General features: G+C 38.8%; 1 protein-coding gene across 5 annotated transcripts in view; it reads right to left on the bottom strand.

Moving 5' to 3' along the window:
• LOC138080079 (phosphatidylcholine translocator ABCB4) overlaps window positions 1-15834 on the bottom strand; it is a 73137-nt gene that overhangs the window by 44812 nt on the left and 12491 nt on the right. For all 5 annotated transcript variants that reach the window (XM_068972995.1, XM_068972996.1, XM_068972997.1 and 2 more), the window contains exons 4-11: window positions 15166-15223; window positions 13815-14006; window positions 12093-12264; window positions 9612-9736; window positions 5166-5337; window positions 3022-3135; window positions 1415-1525; window positions 1071-1196 (exon numbers count right to left, since the gene is read on the bottom strand). In XM_068972995.1, the coding sequence (XP_068829096.1) occupies window positions 1071-1196; window positions 1415-1525; window positions 3022-3135; window positions 5166-5337; window positions 9612-9736; window positions 12093-12264; window positions 13815-14006; window positions 15166-15223 (1070 nt within the window). The remainder of the gene's footprint in view (window positions 1-1070; window positions 1197-1414; window positions 1526-3021; window positions 3136-5165; window positions 5338-9611; window positions 9737-12092; window positions 12265-13814; window positions 14007-15165; window positions 15224-15834) is intronic.

The raw sequence follows: 15834 nt of genomic DNA, 5'->3' as shown, positions 1-15834 counted from the left end.
TCCTAGAATCTCTGTCCTATATTAATGCCTTTTTGTGTTTTTATGTTTTTCTGTGTAACTTGTAAACTTCTGTTTTCATAATTATAATACATTTCAAAGTCAGGTAAACTCAATGTTTGCAAGTCAGTACAACTGAGGAAATTTGAATATTGACTGTGATAATTCACAGTGACTTTGATAATTGTTTTGTGATTAAGAGAATGTTGTCTTCTCAGAAAATACATTCTGCTTTGCTATACGCCTGAAACGAACACAAAACAACATTGTAAAAAAAACCTATAATCCAATAACATTAAAAAAAGAAATTATATTCTAATGTATGTAAGGGTCAGGGGGCCATAATATCTTTAACTTACTCTCAAAGTTTCAGGAAAAAAACTGGTATGTATGTTTGTGTTGTGTTTTATACATGCACACAAACATGCAGTAAGAAAGAGATGATAATAAGGCAAGTAGGTCAAAATAAAAACAATTAATAAATCTGGGTGAAGAGTATATGTGAGTTCCTTACTTGAAACTTTTCTGTAAGTTTCAATTTATAATAAAAATTTTAAAAGATCAAAAAACTATACCCTAGGCTGTTACTGTTTCTCATATCCCCAGTTTCATGGAGACTGTTCCACTTTCCCCTTCAGATATCTCAACACTGAAGAAAACTCAACTGTCTTTGATGAATTTAATTACTGGCCTAAGATTCCTTGTGACCCTGAACACAAGCTTATTGACAATTACGAATGTGGAACATTTTTAACCAAACTCAGTAAGTCATTGAAAATAATCCTCTCAGTGGTTTGGATGACTGTTTTCCAGTGACATAGTGGATTATGAAAAGCTTAGTTGGAACAGAGGAGAGCATTGTCTAGCTTCTTTGAGTTTTATCATCTTGACTACTTTTGTCAAAATATCCCAAGGGTTTGAAGGTCTTATCCAGCTGCATTGCAATTCCATAGCCTTTTTCTTTTTATAACCAAAATTGGATTCACATGCAAATATGTTACCAAAAAAAACATTTCTAAGGGCTATTTGATACCCAGCTTCCCATTTTGAAGAGCGGGGTTCTTCCCACTTACCCTCCCCACATCAGGGTCATACAGCCTCTGCACCAGCTGGACTACTGTGCTCTTCCCACAGCCGCTGTTCCCAACCAGGGCCACCGTCTGCCCGCTCTCTACCTTCAGGTTGAGGCCCTTCAAGATCTTTAAGGGAAGAGAGAAAAAGAGTACACTTCACATCAAAAGCCTGAAAGAGAAGTAATTTGACTCAATTTTAAAGTTGGAAAAAAAGTATTAAATAAGGGACTATAACCCCCAAAGGAAAAGGCACATACATATGAAAATAATAGAGACTGTGGATTCCTGAAGATGATTAAACAATCAATCAAATTAGGAATCCCTATAAATATAACTTACAATACCTGGACATCAGGCCGAGCAGGGTAAGAGAAATGAACATCTTTGAACTCCAAATTCCCTTTGATGTTGTCTGGTTTGTGTCCTCTCTCTGAAAAACTGTCAATTTTAGGATCCTAAACAAAACAAAATTCAATGGCTATTCCATCACAGGACAAACAATTGCATTTTTAAGGAATATGCCTAAGCAATTCCAAAAACAGGACCCAGAAAAGCATAATTCCCTTCACGTGAGTCAGAACCCAAGTTGAAGACTGTATATGTGTGTGTGTGTCTGTATGTTTGTGTTTATGTCTGTAAGGAAGTATTCCTTCTCTGAAAATAAGTTTCTCATAAAAAGTACATAAGGGAGATATAATTTTCATTTCATATGATATTTCACTTTAAGTTTCTGGCATATCCTCGTAAATTTTCTAAATGTACATTCCTACAACTGCAATTACAAAATATAGTACAATTGATAGATCCAGGTATTTCAGCATTTAGTGAAAATTAGCTTATTCCTAAACATTAAGTGTGATGGACTGGATTGAGAAGATTGAACAATTGGTTAGGGACAAGTTAGTTTGGAATGATATAAATTCTCAATATATGCAGAAGCTGAACAATTTTCTCATGACTTAGATTAATGAAACAGCAATTGCTTGGACTAGACAATTACATTTCAGTTAGCTAGTTAGCATTTTCTCCGTGTAAATCCAGAGACCACATTTAATGTGTCAAAATGATTTTCTTTATTTCACTTCAGTCAGGATAACTTATGCAATACAATTGATTAAAAATTATATCATATATACAGTGATCTTTTTTTTTTTTTGAGTGAGGGAAACCCACAGCAAAACATACTATCAATTTTGGTCCCACCAATCATTTTTCCATCCACTCATCCTGTCTACAAAGCATAATATTCTCAGTCTGGATACAAAATGAAAGAGAAAAGGAGAAAAACTAGGAAGACAAACATCTTTGCTTTGAACTCTAATAATAACACACTAGTTCAGATGCACTTTCCTAAGTGAGATCAGTGCTATTTGATTTAAGATAAGCATTCAGAAATATTTTTTCTTTAAAATAAAGTTTATTGGAGAGAGAATTTTTTTAAAAAAATCTGTTCTCCTTTATGAAAGTTCTTTCCACATTCTGCCTTTTATTCCCCAATTGGCTAACTCAAAACTTATATTTATTAAACCCTAACTTGAGGCAGGCATAGTAATAAGCACTCCTAACCTCATTTATTCCTCACTTGAAATCCCATTTCTATTCTTTATTATTATTTTGTATTGATTCTTTAATTTGGAACCAGTGTGAATGTTACAAATAGTCAAGTCTAGGCTTAACCAAAAAAAGTTTCCTCATCATTTAGAGCTGGTTTTGATTACTGATCTTGGGATCCTGTGAGTTCTCAGACTCAGAATATAATGCAAATAATTAACCTTGAAAAAGAGGTACTTTTTAAAGCTTTCACAAATATTCAAAAGAGGCATTTGGTTTTATTCATTAATAAGCAGAGGTTTTTCATGTCACTGAATTTTTACAGGACATTTAACATAAAGCCAGATTTAATTATCCAGGCCTCAAAAAATTTCAGCATTAAAAATAATAAATGACTCACATTATCAATAATAGCAAAGATCGCATATGCTGCTCCTCTTGCATTGGCAAAAGCATCAATACAGGGAGCAGCCTGTCCAATGCTGAAGGCTCCAATCAGGATTGAGAAAAAGACCTGAGCAAAAGAACACAAGGAAAAGTTACATGTCCCATTCCAGTGTCCACTGCCATCTCAAACACAATGTGTTTGGAACACAGGCTACCCAAGGTGTCAAGATTAGGTCTATCCCTTGAAAACTTTTTTCAGTACAAAAGCAAAATTTATAAGATAAATTTTTTTGCACAAATGGGTTTCTTCAACCTCAAAAATATTTTTTCATCTATCTTGTCAAACTATTGGTTGTTCTTCTCCTGGGCTTAGACAAAATGACAAAGATTTTTCAAACCTGTTGCCTTGATTCTGAAGCCATTGCCACCGGAGGAAAACTTTTCCGTCAGTATTATTCAGTACTAAATTATTTTCTCTAACTATGCATGGAATTACACAGAATGTTCAAGATGAAACAAGGTAGATTTTGGCCCCATATAACTTTCCTTAAAAAGTGCCATGTTATATACATATATACATTTTGATAAGATTTTTAACATTAAAGAGTAACGGTTCATGCATTATAAATCACATCTGTGTGCATTAATTAATAATTCCTCTACACAATTAGCCTGTACTACAGCACACAAACTTAACACATTTCCCTTCTTTTTTTTTTTTTTTTCACTAGGAAAACAAATTGATACAGAAAAGTCAAGACTGTAGTTTCAGGAATCCAGGTTATTAGCATACATTAACTGAGAATAACCTAAATGAAGAGAAATGACTCCTTTCTCTCTGGGCTTGGTGAAACATCTACTTATAGTTTGGCTTTTCTCAGAAGATAACAAATAACAATAACACTTAACATACCAGAACTCAAATATCTATCTACTATCTGCAATACAGAGAAAGACCAGCAAGAGAGCAAAAAAATGTCCCTACCAGAAGCAATGCTAGAAAGTTAACACACTCGAGTTCTCGGTCTTTATGAAGAGGGTGTCACTGGGCTCCCTGCATCATGCGAGTCACTCTGCTCCCCTGTTTGGGAGAAGTCACTGTCTACACCCAACAAATGGGGAGACCAGGCCAGAGAGGATGAATACCAGAGTCAGGGCTCAATCTCCCTGCTTTGTAAAATTTAGCAAACGAGGAAGTAGAGAGAGGTGGAGTGCTTCCAAGCTGACAAGGAGAGGGGACCAACATGAGAAAAAACAGACTCAGCAGTCATGAAACCTCATCCAGCCAAACAGCCCTCAACACTTCAGTGGGGGTCTGAAGGTACCACTCTAGAGGACATTCTGAAATGATAAATTTCCATAATGCCCCTAAGTCATCATCAAGGGGTCAAACTGTGTTCCATGTCCTCTCTTTAGAAAGACAGGGAAGTGCAGGTTTTAAAACATGGCTAGTTGAATGGTTATGTGTTGTCCTGACCATCACTGACAAGGAAAGAAGATCACAATATGTTGCTAGTTTATAAAAAAATTTACAAAAAGATATGCATAATGCAATTTAGGTTTCATGAGAAAAAACCCATATACAGAAAATAATCTGGAAGATATACACCAAAAGTCATCATTAAGCATACATGGATTTTTAGATCATAAGTAATTCTAATTGTAAGTAATTTCTAATTTTTAAAAGTACTCTAATCTTTTGTATAACTAGTATGTATAATTTTTCTAATCATAATGAACTTATTTTCATTTTATAAAAGAAAAAAGACTAAAATCACTTTTCATCTTATATTTGGATAGCCAATATGATACAAATTTAGTGTTCTCTCATACTACGACCTATGTATAATAATGTTTACTTCTTTATATAATGAAAATCACAGGCACAATGAAGATGGTACCGATTGATATTTGTTCATTCATAAATTCTTTCCAGCTTTCTTTATATGCTCCATATGTTTCTCAATTGGTCTAACCACCTGTGATGCTCTGTGTATTCTAGGAGGCCAGCTCTGCCCACAGGACTGAGCAAAGATAGGCCACAAGTAAAAAGGTTAGAACCATGGTTCATCCTTCAAAAAGGAGGAAAATAAAAGAAGAGGTATATAGATAAACAATATTTTCAGATTTGTCACAAATATTAGGAAAATGACTTACTGTAATTGCATTTCCAATAGTGTATTCTTTGGCTATAACTAGAGTGGATCCATACCAGAAGGCCAGTGCATACGATGCATATATTAGCAGGAAGGCAGTGCCCATAGAGATGTTTGCTGAAATAGCTTTTTTAATTCCAATCCTTTTGGCATTTTCTAAATGTTTCTGATACCTACCAGAAAATGAAGGGGGAAATATGATAATAAGAATCCATGAAAGTGAAAGTGAAGTTGCTCAGTCGTGTCCGACTCATTGCGACCCCATGGACTGTAGCCTACCAGGTTCCACCGTCCATGGAATTCTCCAGGCAAGAATACTGGAGTGATTGCCATTTCCTTCTCCAGGAGATCTTTCCAACTGAGGGACTGAACCCTGAGAATCCATAATCTTAGCTATATTCCCCTCCTGGACAGCTAGAGGTTTAAGGGACAAAAACCATCAACCAAGAAACCTGTGGAGACACCCAGCTTCCCAGGAATTGAACCAATGCAGGGTCAGCCTGGACCAGAGTCCAGCTGAGCCTTTTCTCTACTGGCCTGGACCCATCTCCCTCGGTCCCCACCAGTCCCACCACTGTTCCCATAGCTGATCCAGGACTGAACTCCCAACCCTGAGTGAACCTCACTATCAACCTTCATGGCCAGCATCACAAGTCAAGGTTAAGGAGGAAGAAGAGAAACCAAGCCCACCAGGAGTGACACCAAAATGTAAACTGCAAACACTATTTGGGACTCTTAAAGCAGTTATATTCTCGAGACAGGCTAATTCGTCTTCTCTGCTGTCCCACTGGGTGAAAGTGAGAGTGTTAGTCACTCGGTAGTGTCTGACTCTTTTCGACCCCGTGGACTGCAGCCCACCAGGCTCCTCTGTCCATGGGACTCTCCAGGCAAGAATCCTGGAGTGGTTGCCATTTCCTCCTCCAGGGGAGCTTCCTGACTCAAGGATTGAAGCTGGGTCTCCTGCATTGCAGGCGGATTCTTCACCATCTGAGCCACCAGGGAAGTCTGACCCCATTGGGTAAAGGATGGGAATTTTACCCGTTTGTGTACTTATACTCCAGCCTTTGCTTTTTTGCTTTGCTTTGGTTTCTGTTTTGTTCTGTTTTTGATTAAGCCAGGGTACAAGGTATAAAGAGGTCACTACTTATGGGATATAGTTTCTTACTCAACTCTTTTAGATTTTAGTTTCATCACTTGTAAAATGGAATTACTTTTTAAAAATTGAAGTATAGTTGATTTACAGTGTTGTGTTAGTTTCAGATGTGCAAAGAGATGCAGTTATACACACACACACACACACACGTATTCTTTTTCAGATTCTTCTACCTTACAGATTATTACAATATATTGCGTATAGTTCCCTGTGCTATACAGTAGGTCCTTGTTGCTTACCTATTCTATATAGAGTAGCGAGTATATGTTAATCCTAAACTCCTAATTTCCCCCTCCCCTCCTTTCCCTTTTGGTAACCATATGTCTGTTTTCTATGCCTGTGAGTCTGTTTCTGTTTTGAAATAAGTTCATTTGTATCATTTTTCCTAGGCTCTGTATTATCATAGGATATTTGTCTTTGTCTGCCTTACTTCACTTAGAATGACAAGCTCTAGGTCCATCCATATTGCTGCAAATGGCATTATAAAATGGAGTTACTAATGCCTACCTTGCTAGATGATTGCGAGGTTGAAGGACAATGTCAGAAAGTTGTTAGAACAGTGCTGGCACATAGTTGGCAAAATCTGATAAATCCTATTCTTATTCTTATTGCTATTGTTTTAGAATTTAATCTCTTCCTAAATACCACTCATTCTATTATAACCATAATTTTAAATATTAAGTAAAATCCATTATTACTGGCTTCTGGGATTTGACATAAAGGTACACGTGTCTAGAATGGTTCTGTTAAATAACAACATTTTTCCCATCAATTTCAGTTAAGCCTATCATTCCATGCTAGATGCAGAGAGTGTATAAAATTTAATTTTGATTCCTTAAAGTCACAAAAGAAAAAATCCACTGGATGTACAATGAAACTTATATCACATCCATTAGAATGTTTCTAACAGAAACAAACAACATCATATCTTTTTTAGTCTAACCAAATAAGATGCTGAGAATTTATTCATTTTTTAAAAATGCATCCTGCCACCCAAAACTATATCTTTTAATTACTTAAAGCACCTAACTCTCCAGTGTTCTTTCCTCAGTGTTGGGCCATGCACTGACTTAGCAGAGCTGCGTCCCTGGGGAGACAGCTGGCACCACTCGCCCAGCGCTGTGCTGAATCCCAGGTGGCCCGGCTGCAAGGTGTGGGCAGGGAGGTTTACATCAACCCCACGTGACACGGGTTCCAGGGACAAGGATGGACATGCTGTAATTACCTTTGCTTAGATGGCTCGCCTTTTGCAGCTAATGGAGCGGCACTGATTACACTCACATCCTGAGGTGTGTGGGCTATTGTGTGCAGGAAGCAGCAGTGAGAGAGAGAAAGGAAGAGGTTAGAGAACCAGGCACAGGTTGGCTGTCAAGAGCACTTAAGGAATAGAAAAACAGAAGATGAAAAAGAGGGGAGAGGGGAACCTTTGCTTTCAAGGCTAGAGAATTTCCAGAGAATTTCTCTTTCATAGAGTCAGGGGTATCAGGAGTCCTACAGAATGGCAAAAGAAAATATTTTACATGGAGTCATACTTTAGTTATATTAGGGTATGTTATTATTTAAATAAAACTGGTTGGAGAGTTGAGTAGCCTTTATTAGTGGGGTTTGTTCTGGCCCATACATTTTTGTCTATCAACTCCCCTTAGAGCAGAGGCACTTGACCTGGAATCCCTGGTTAAGGAATTTGACCAGGGAAAAATTTACACTTTGCAAAGGCACTCGACCTGGATCCCTGGTTAAGGAATTTGACCTGGGAAAAACTTACATTTTTAACTTTGCTAACCCCTAACCAAAATTCAGCATTTCCTTCGATTATCAGTGCAGGCAACAAGCCTCTGTAGTGTCAGCAGTAACTGTGAATGTGTTGCCAGTAGAAATCCCAGATCATTTTCATATCACGTTCTACTTTTTACAGATATCTTGAAATACATTTTACCCACAGACCTACTTGGAATTACAGTAGGTATTAGACCTACAGTTAGTTCTTGATATTCAATAGGTTAAAAATAGAAGCATGGATTTCAGTTCAGTTCAGTTGCTCAGTCATGTCTGACTGTTTGCGACCCCATTAACTGCAGCACAATAGGCCTCCCTGTCCATCACCAACTCCAGGAGTCCACCCACATCCATGTCCATTGAGTCAGCGATGCCATCCAACCATCTCATCCTCTGTTGTCCCCTTCTCCTCCTGCCCTCAATCTTTCCCAGCATCACGGTCTTTTCAAATGAGTCAGCTCTTCGCATCAGGTGGTCAAAGTATTGGAGTTTCAGCTTCACCATCAGTCCTTCCAATGAACACCCAGGACTGATCTCCTTTAAGATGGACTGGTTGGATCTCCTTGCAGTCCAAGGGACTCTCAAGAGTCTTATCCAATACCACAGTTGAAAAGCATCAATTCTTCTGGCTCAGCTTTCTTTATAGTCCAACTCTCCCATCCATACATGACCACAGGAAAAACCATAGCCTTGACTAGACGGACCTTTGTTGGCAAAGTAATGTCTCTGCTTTTTAATATGCTGTCTAGGTTGGTCATAACTTTCATTCCAAGGAGTAAGCATCTTTTAATTTCATGGCTTTAATCACCATCTGCAGTGATTTTGGAGCCCAGAAAAATAAAGTCAGCCACTGTTTCCCCATCTATTTGCATGGATTTATTGTATCACAACTTTAAAAATGTTTTGATGACTGTGCCTCATTATAATTGGTTTCCTATATAAGCCTATGTATTTTGTTTTATGCATTTAAAATCATTATTCTAAGAAGGAGTCCATAGATTTCATCAGACTTTCAAAGAAGTCCATGGAATATAAAAAGTTCAGAAAGTATTAAGTGTTAGTCACTCACTCATGTCCAACTCTTTGCGATCCCATGGACTGTAGCCCACCCAGGCTCCTCTATCCATGGGATTCTCCAGGCAAGAATACTGGAGTGGGTTGCCATTCCCTTCTCCAGGGGATCTTCCCAACTGAGGGATAGAACCCAGGTCTCCCACATTGCAGGCAGATTCTTTACCATCTGAGCCGCCAGGGTAGCCAAAAATGGTCAGAACCCTGCTGTAAAGTCTGACAAACTCCAGCCATCAATAAAGAGTGTGTATGTTTTGTGGGTAAGGGGTTTATATTAGGCAAAGGAAAGCAGTAGACACATGTGCATGCCTGCATGCTAAAAGTGTCTTCAGTTGTGTTTGACTCTTTGTGACTGTATGGACTGTAGTCCTCATACCACAAAAGAATAAGTAAGAAAATGTAATAAAAGCAAGTTCTTTGAGCCAGTGGACAAAGGACCTTCCTGACCTCTCCAGCTCTCTCTTCTGGCCCCCAAAAGCGATCACAGTCCTGATGGCCCCCAGAGCTTCTTCCGCCACGGCACCTGCTTTTGCATACGCAGCCAGTTCTTTGTCACTAAACGCTGAGAGTATCTGGAAAGAAGAGAAACACATGACTTTTGAATAGGGAAAAAAGTTAGAAGACACTCTGATCAACTCTTCAACTTACTTTTTCTTCCCAAACCCTGTCCTTTACCAAACACAGTAGATATGAAGCAAACATCACTCAGTGTACCACATCCAACAGCTTCTTCCATTCCCCTACAAAGGCTAGGTGTGATCTGCCTTAATGAACTCCTCCACAGGAAGTTGTAAGTAGCTCTGGGCAGGAAAAAGCTCTCCACATCTACTATTATTTTCTCTCTATTGATTTCTCTGTCTTTGTCTGTCATGCCACTAACCTTAAACCAATCATCCCCAAGCTCTGCTTGTCTCCAGCCCTAGCACAATTTTTTTTTTTTAATTTTTGGCCACATGTAGAACCTTAGTTCCCTGACCAGGGATCGAACTGGCACCCCTTGTAGTGGAAGGCATTAGCCAATGGACCACTGGGGAAGTCCCCCTTTCAAATCTTTTGATTACACAATACTTCACCTAACTTGTTGGTTCTTTTCATAGATCAAAGATGTAGAAATAAAGAATAAGTCATTAACAAATGACCAGGTCTCTTCCCTAGCTTCCCCTTCCGTAATCTCATGAATAAGTGTAAAGAGATAGCATTTAAAGAAAAATCACAGGAAGTTGACAAGCCTGCTCACAGGTCTGCATGGTGGGGAGTACTGTCAGCTCTGACCCTCTGTCACGATGATTAACTGAGATGCTTTCCTTTGCCCCTTTAAAATATTTCATGAGTGAACAGAATCTTTGGAGATAGTTTTTGGTGGACACTGAGCCCACCAGCTTCCCCAAATTGCTGGCATACTGATTAAAAGCAACTTTCCTTTCTACCAGCTTTGGCAAGTAATTATTTTTTTCAAGCAGCCAGACTTGATTCAGTAACAGAGTGAGGAAAAAGAAAAAGCTAGGCACATATAATTCACTAGAAAGGGTTTTTGGTAATAGTGTTGAGTTCCACATCTACTACCTTTTTTTCTCTATTGATTGCAAACTAAACTAAACTAAAATCTTACTGCTGAGAAAGGACTCACCATCCTTACTATTATTGTGTAATGATTTTTAACCACTTTGAAAACCACATTTCCAGACCTACTCATGGATAGTCTACTGAATTATAAGATGGCTAAACAAGATGCTGCAGGAGAAAGCTAAAGGAAAAATCGAAACACAAGAGATGCTAGTCGTCTATTAAGTAAATAATCAACCCCAAAATGAGCAAAAATTGCCAGTAACATTTCTCAACCCTGGAGTGTTGGCTGAAATGGAACAGGTTATGTGGACCTTACTGTAAGGCAAAATTGGCAGAGTGCCAGGTAACCATCACAATTAAACAGCAAATCCAAACTTAGTTAAATGTTCGATATTCATGCAATAGTTTGAAGTTATGTTATATTTTTAAGCTGGGCTTCCCTGGTGGCTAAGATGGTAAAGAATCTGTCTGCAATGCAAGAGACCCAGGCTTGATCTCTGGATCAGGAAGATCCCCTGGAGAAGGGAATGGCAACTCACTCCAGTATTCTTGCCTGGAAAATCCCAAGGACAGAGGATCCTGGCGGGCTGCAGTCTATGGGGTCGCAAAGAGTCAGACACGACTGAGTGACTAACTGAGCGATGTACCTTTTAAATTATGTTTCCTTAAATAGGGACATAACGATTTATGTGATTTAAATTACTATGCCAGGAGATTTACCCAAAGTAATAACAACAGTGCAGGGACTTCCCTGATGGTCCAGAGGTTAAGAATCTGCCTTCCAATGCAGGGAACACAGGCTCAACCACTCATCAGGGAACTAAGATTTCACATACCACTGAGCAACTGAGTCTACCCACTACAACTATAAAAAAGTCCGTGCACCACAACTAGAGAAACCCACGCAGCACGACAAAAATCCCATGTGCCACAACTAAGACCTGACACAGCCAATAAATAATCATAAAAATAAAAATAATCAACAATATTTTATTGATTTTAAAACAAGTTAAAAAAAAAAGAGTGCAAAAACTGTATTTGAGATAAAAACTGATGTTTTCGTTTTTTGGCCATGCAGCATGTGGGATCTTAGTTCCCTAGCCAGGGATCATACCCACATCCCTTGCATTGGAAACTCAGAGTATCAACTACTGGACCACTAGGGAAGTCCCATATCTGACATTTTGAATCACATTAAAAATAATCTTCCCTATTAGAGCACCATATTAACAACATCCTTCTGCAAGCGGTTTCGAATGACATTTAACCAGATCTGTACAACATGTAACCAGAATCCTGCATCTTGAAGATAACTCTGTCTGTGTCAGGTAACACATGTGGTCATGCCCATGTTTCACATACCTTTGCCCAAACAGCTGTAGAGAGTCCCAGGACAGGGCTGATGGCCATTATCACAAGAGTAAGCTTCCATCCTCTGATAAACCCCACTATGAATCCTGCAAAAAACGTGGCTATTGCTTGAAAGAACATTCCAACCTTGTCACCAATTCCTTCACTGATTTTGGAGATGTCACTAAAAAAGATCACACCTAAGTGGTTACAGGCAGGAGGTCTTCAGTCAGAAAGGCGAAGCAAACATCTAACCAACACAGACACAGGCAAAGCTCGTTCAGATGCCCGCAAGCCCCTCTCACAGTCTTAGCTTCTTGAATGACACTTTCCCCACCTAAAAACTGTACAAAGGAATAAATTCAGGATTAGTTCACGCTTCTGGGAAGTCAGTATCATTAAAAGTTGATGCTGTTCAGTTAGTTAATCCTATTAGAGAAGGATTAGCATTTTGAACATATGCCTCAATTTGTTTGAAAGTAGGAATAAGGAGGCAATGGCAATCCACTCCAGTACTCTTGCCTGGAAAATCCCATGGACGGAGGAGCCTGGTAGGCTGCAGTCCATGGGGTTGCAAAGAGTCGGACACAACTGAGAGACTTCCCTTTCACTTTTCACTTTCAAGCATTGGAGAAGGAAATGGCAACCCATTCCAGTGTTCTTGCCTGGAGAATCCCAGGGATGGCAGAGCCTGGTTGGTTGCCATCTATGGGGTCACACAGAGTCGGATACAACTGCAGTGACTTAGCAGCAGCAGCAGGAATAAGGAAGGGATCCTTCCTTCTACCCGTGGTGCTATTGTTAGCCCACTCTGTTCTCAGTACAGCAGTCAGAGTGATCCTTTGGAAATGGAAGTCTGAATATGCTACTTCTCAGGTCAAAAATGTCCAGTGGCAGACCTGAGGTCCCTATGGAGGCCAGCCAGGACCAAAATGCCCTGATCCTCCTTCCTCTTGAACATTTGCTCACTACCCTCTCGCCAGGATCTCCAGCCAGAAAATGCTAATCATCTATCACCCACTGCTGGAACGTAAGCAACAAGAGGCCAGAGATCTTTGCCTCATTCACTGTAAAATCACAAACATCTAGCACAGTGTTTAAGAAGCCCTCAATTCTTTGTTGAATAAGTGAAGGGTCAACAAGAACTAAGAGAAGTCTCTTTATGAATTCATTCAATCCCTGATTCACTCATTCATCCATCTTACTGGAGTGCTATCTTAATATCTTTCTGGCCTGTGATGAGCCCCATGAGAGAGAAACAAGTAAAGGATGTGAGTGTGTGTGTTAGTTGCATCCGACTCTTTGGGACCCCATGGGCTGTATCCTGCTAGGCTCCTCTGTCCATAGGATTCTCCAGGCAAGAATACTAGAGTGGGTTGCCATTTCCTTTTCCAGGGGATCTTCCCATCCCATGGATCGAACCCGGGTCTCCTGCATTTGCAGGCAGATTCTTTACTGTCTGAGCTGTCAGGAAGCCCCAAAGGATGTGAGCTCAGTACGCAAAGACACCTACTTATATAACTGAGGCCAAAAAAAAAAAAAAACCTATCAGGTAAGGAAAATGCACTGTGGCATAGGCTGTAACTGCTAGAGATGGCTCAGATCATCTATTCCCAATACACACCAAATGTTTAATTGAGCAAATTTTTTTTTCATTTAAAATCTTCCCTTGACAAGTTTGCACATAGCTAGTAGTTAATTTCTCTATGGATGTGTAGGTAACAATATACTTACTCTGTTAGCCGTGTATTGAGTTCAGTGATGTCACTGATGTCAAACCAGCCTATTTCTTGTCGAAGAATAGCATGAAAAAACTCTTGCCTAATTTTCTTAATCTGTCGGCCAGCTGCCAAAGTCCAAAATGAAACCTGTATATAGGCAGCAACAAGAACTCCAGCACCTAATCCTGAATAATAATATGCATATCTGGAAAATAATTCAAAAGTTTCTTTTAAATAGAGTCTGTATGTTTGGAAGAGAAATATTCAGAATTGGAAATTAATAAATTTACTGACAGATCACAAAGACCATGTAAGACATTATAACATGTACATATTTTTTTTTTTCTCTTTTCTTACTTTATAATAGAACAGTGGCCAACCTATCCACTTGAATTATCAGCCAAAGGTAAAATAAAGTTATGTCATTAACTGCAAACATACAGTGGTGTTCATGAATGATCTTTAAACTTATATTGATAATCTGTAGACACAATTTGACTCTTCCATGATTCACATTCTAGACTTGCATATCTCACTGTTCTGAAAAGCTTCACCACATTGCAAATACAGGAATAAATAGGCTGAACATGCAAAATGGCTGTTAGTGTTAAGTTTTTCCCATATTGTTTACACAAAGAACAAAAAACCCTCTTCCTGATTGGCAGAAGTGGAAAGATTTTTTAAAACCAATGCTAAAATGTTATGAATTCAAATCAACTCAGAGTGTAGTCTTAACTAAATTGGAGGGAAGTTAGTATCTTTAGAAATAATAAATTCAATTTCATTACTCTCAAATATATTTTCCTTTCAGGCCACGACGGCAACAGACAGTACTCATTTAAGTCGGCAACATTAATTGAAAAGTAAACACAGATGTTATGTGACAGGCTTTGAGGATTTCTACTAAGAAGCTGAAGAAAGGGGAAAAAAATGCCATAAATGATATTATTAGATCAACAGACCAAACGGGAATTTGGATGGTAGACCAAAGTATTGTATCAATATGAAATGTACTGAGGTTGATAGCTGTACTGTGGTTATGAAGAGAATGCCCTGTTCTTGGAACCAATCAAGTATTTATAAGTAAAGGACCATGCTCTGGGCAACTTACTTTTTTAAAATAATATTTATTCATTTGGCCGCCCTGGGTCTTCATACTTCATATTTCACTTACTTTAAATGGCAGGGAAGGGGGTATAAATGGAAACAATAGGATAAAGAGTCTAACAAAAGCTAGAGTATACAGGGATTCTTTGTACACGCTTATAACTCTTCATAAGGTTGAAATTATTTTCAAATAAAATGTTTTTTAAAAGCACAGTATAAAGAAGTATGTATGATATATACATATATTAGCCAATTACCTAGTCATTTCTTCTTCCAGAATTTTGCCTGGATTTAGCATTGCCAACGAAAAATTCACTAAATAAAAACAAAATTCAAATAAGACATTTTTGAAAGGCACTGCTGGGTTTTTAAAATCTTTTTTATCTTTCCCTGTCACTCTCAAGTCACTCTTATCATCTGGCCCATGTAAAGGGCCCTAGGGTTTAGGTGCATCGAGGGTCCAGTTGGGGAAGTAAAGCCCCCCCGCCCCAGGTACTGCCCCCCTACCAGAGGCCTTGGGCCTTTAGCAACACAGCTTCCTAGAGCAGCAGAGAGGAGCTGATGAAGGGCATACAGAAGGCAGAGGAAGAAAAAAGAAATGTCCCACATAGAAACACAGGATTTAACAGGCACTTTTTTCTTAGTGGTGCAAAGCACTTTACAGATACTTGCTTCTTTTGATTCTACGTTACTATATGTGTGTGTTTCCCTTACATGCTTCCTCACAACATAAATAATGGAAAGTCTGAATTACATTCATGGCAAAGGGAGAAAAAGACAAGAAAGATCACTGAGCTGCTCAAAGACAAGTCAGTGGATCATGGTGATCCGTCAGGGTCCTGCATTCCTTGTCTTGGTTATTAGCAGTCCTGTAAACTGGTATTTTTAAAGCAGTATTAACTGGAAGGAAATGGTCTTTTACTTTG

The sequence above is a fragment of the Capricornis sumatraensis genome, chromosome 5 (assembly GCF_032405125.1).
Source record: "Capricornis sumatraensis isolate serow.1 chromosome 5, serow.2, whole genome shotgun sequence".
NCBI lineage: Eukaryota > Metazoa > Chordata > Mammalia > Artiodactyla > Bovidae > Capricornis > Capricornis sumatraensis.
Note: the sequence above shows the minus strand (reverse complement) of the source record. Positions and strands in the feature narration are given on the sequence as shown.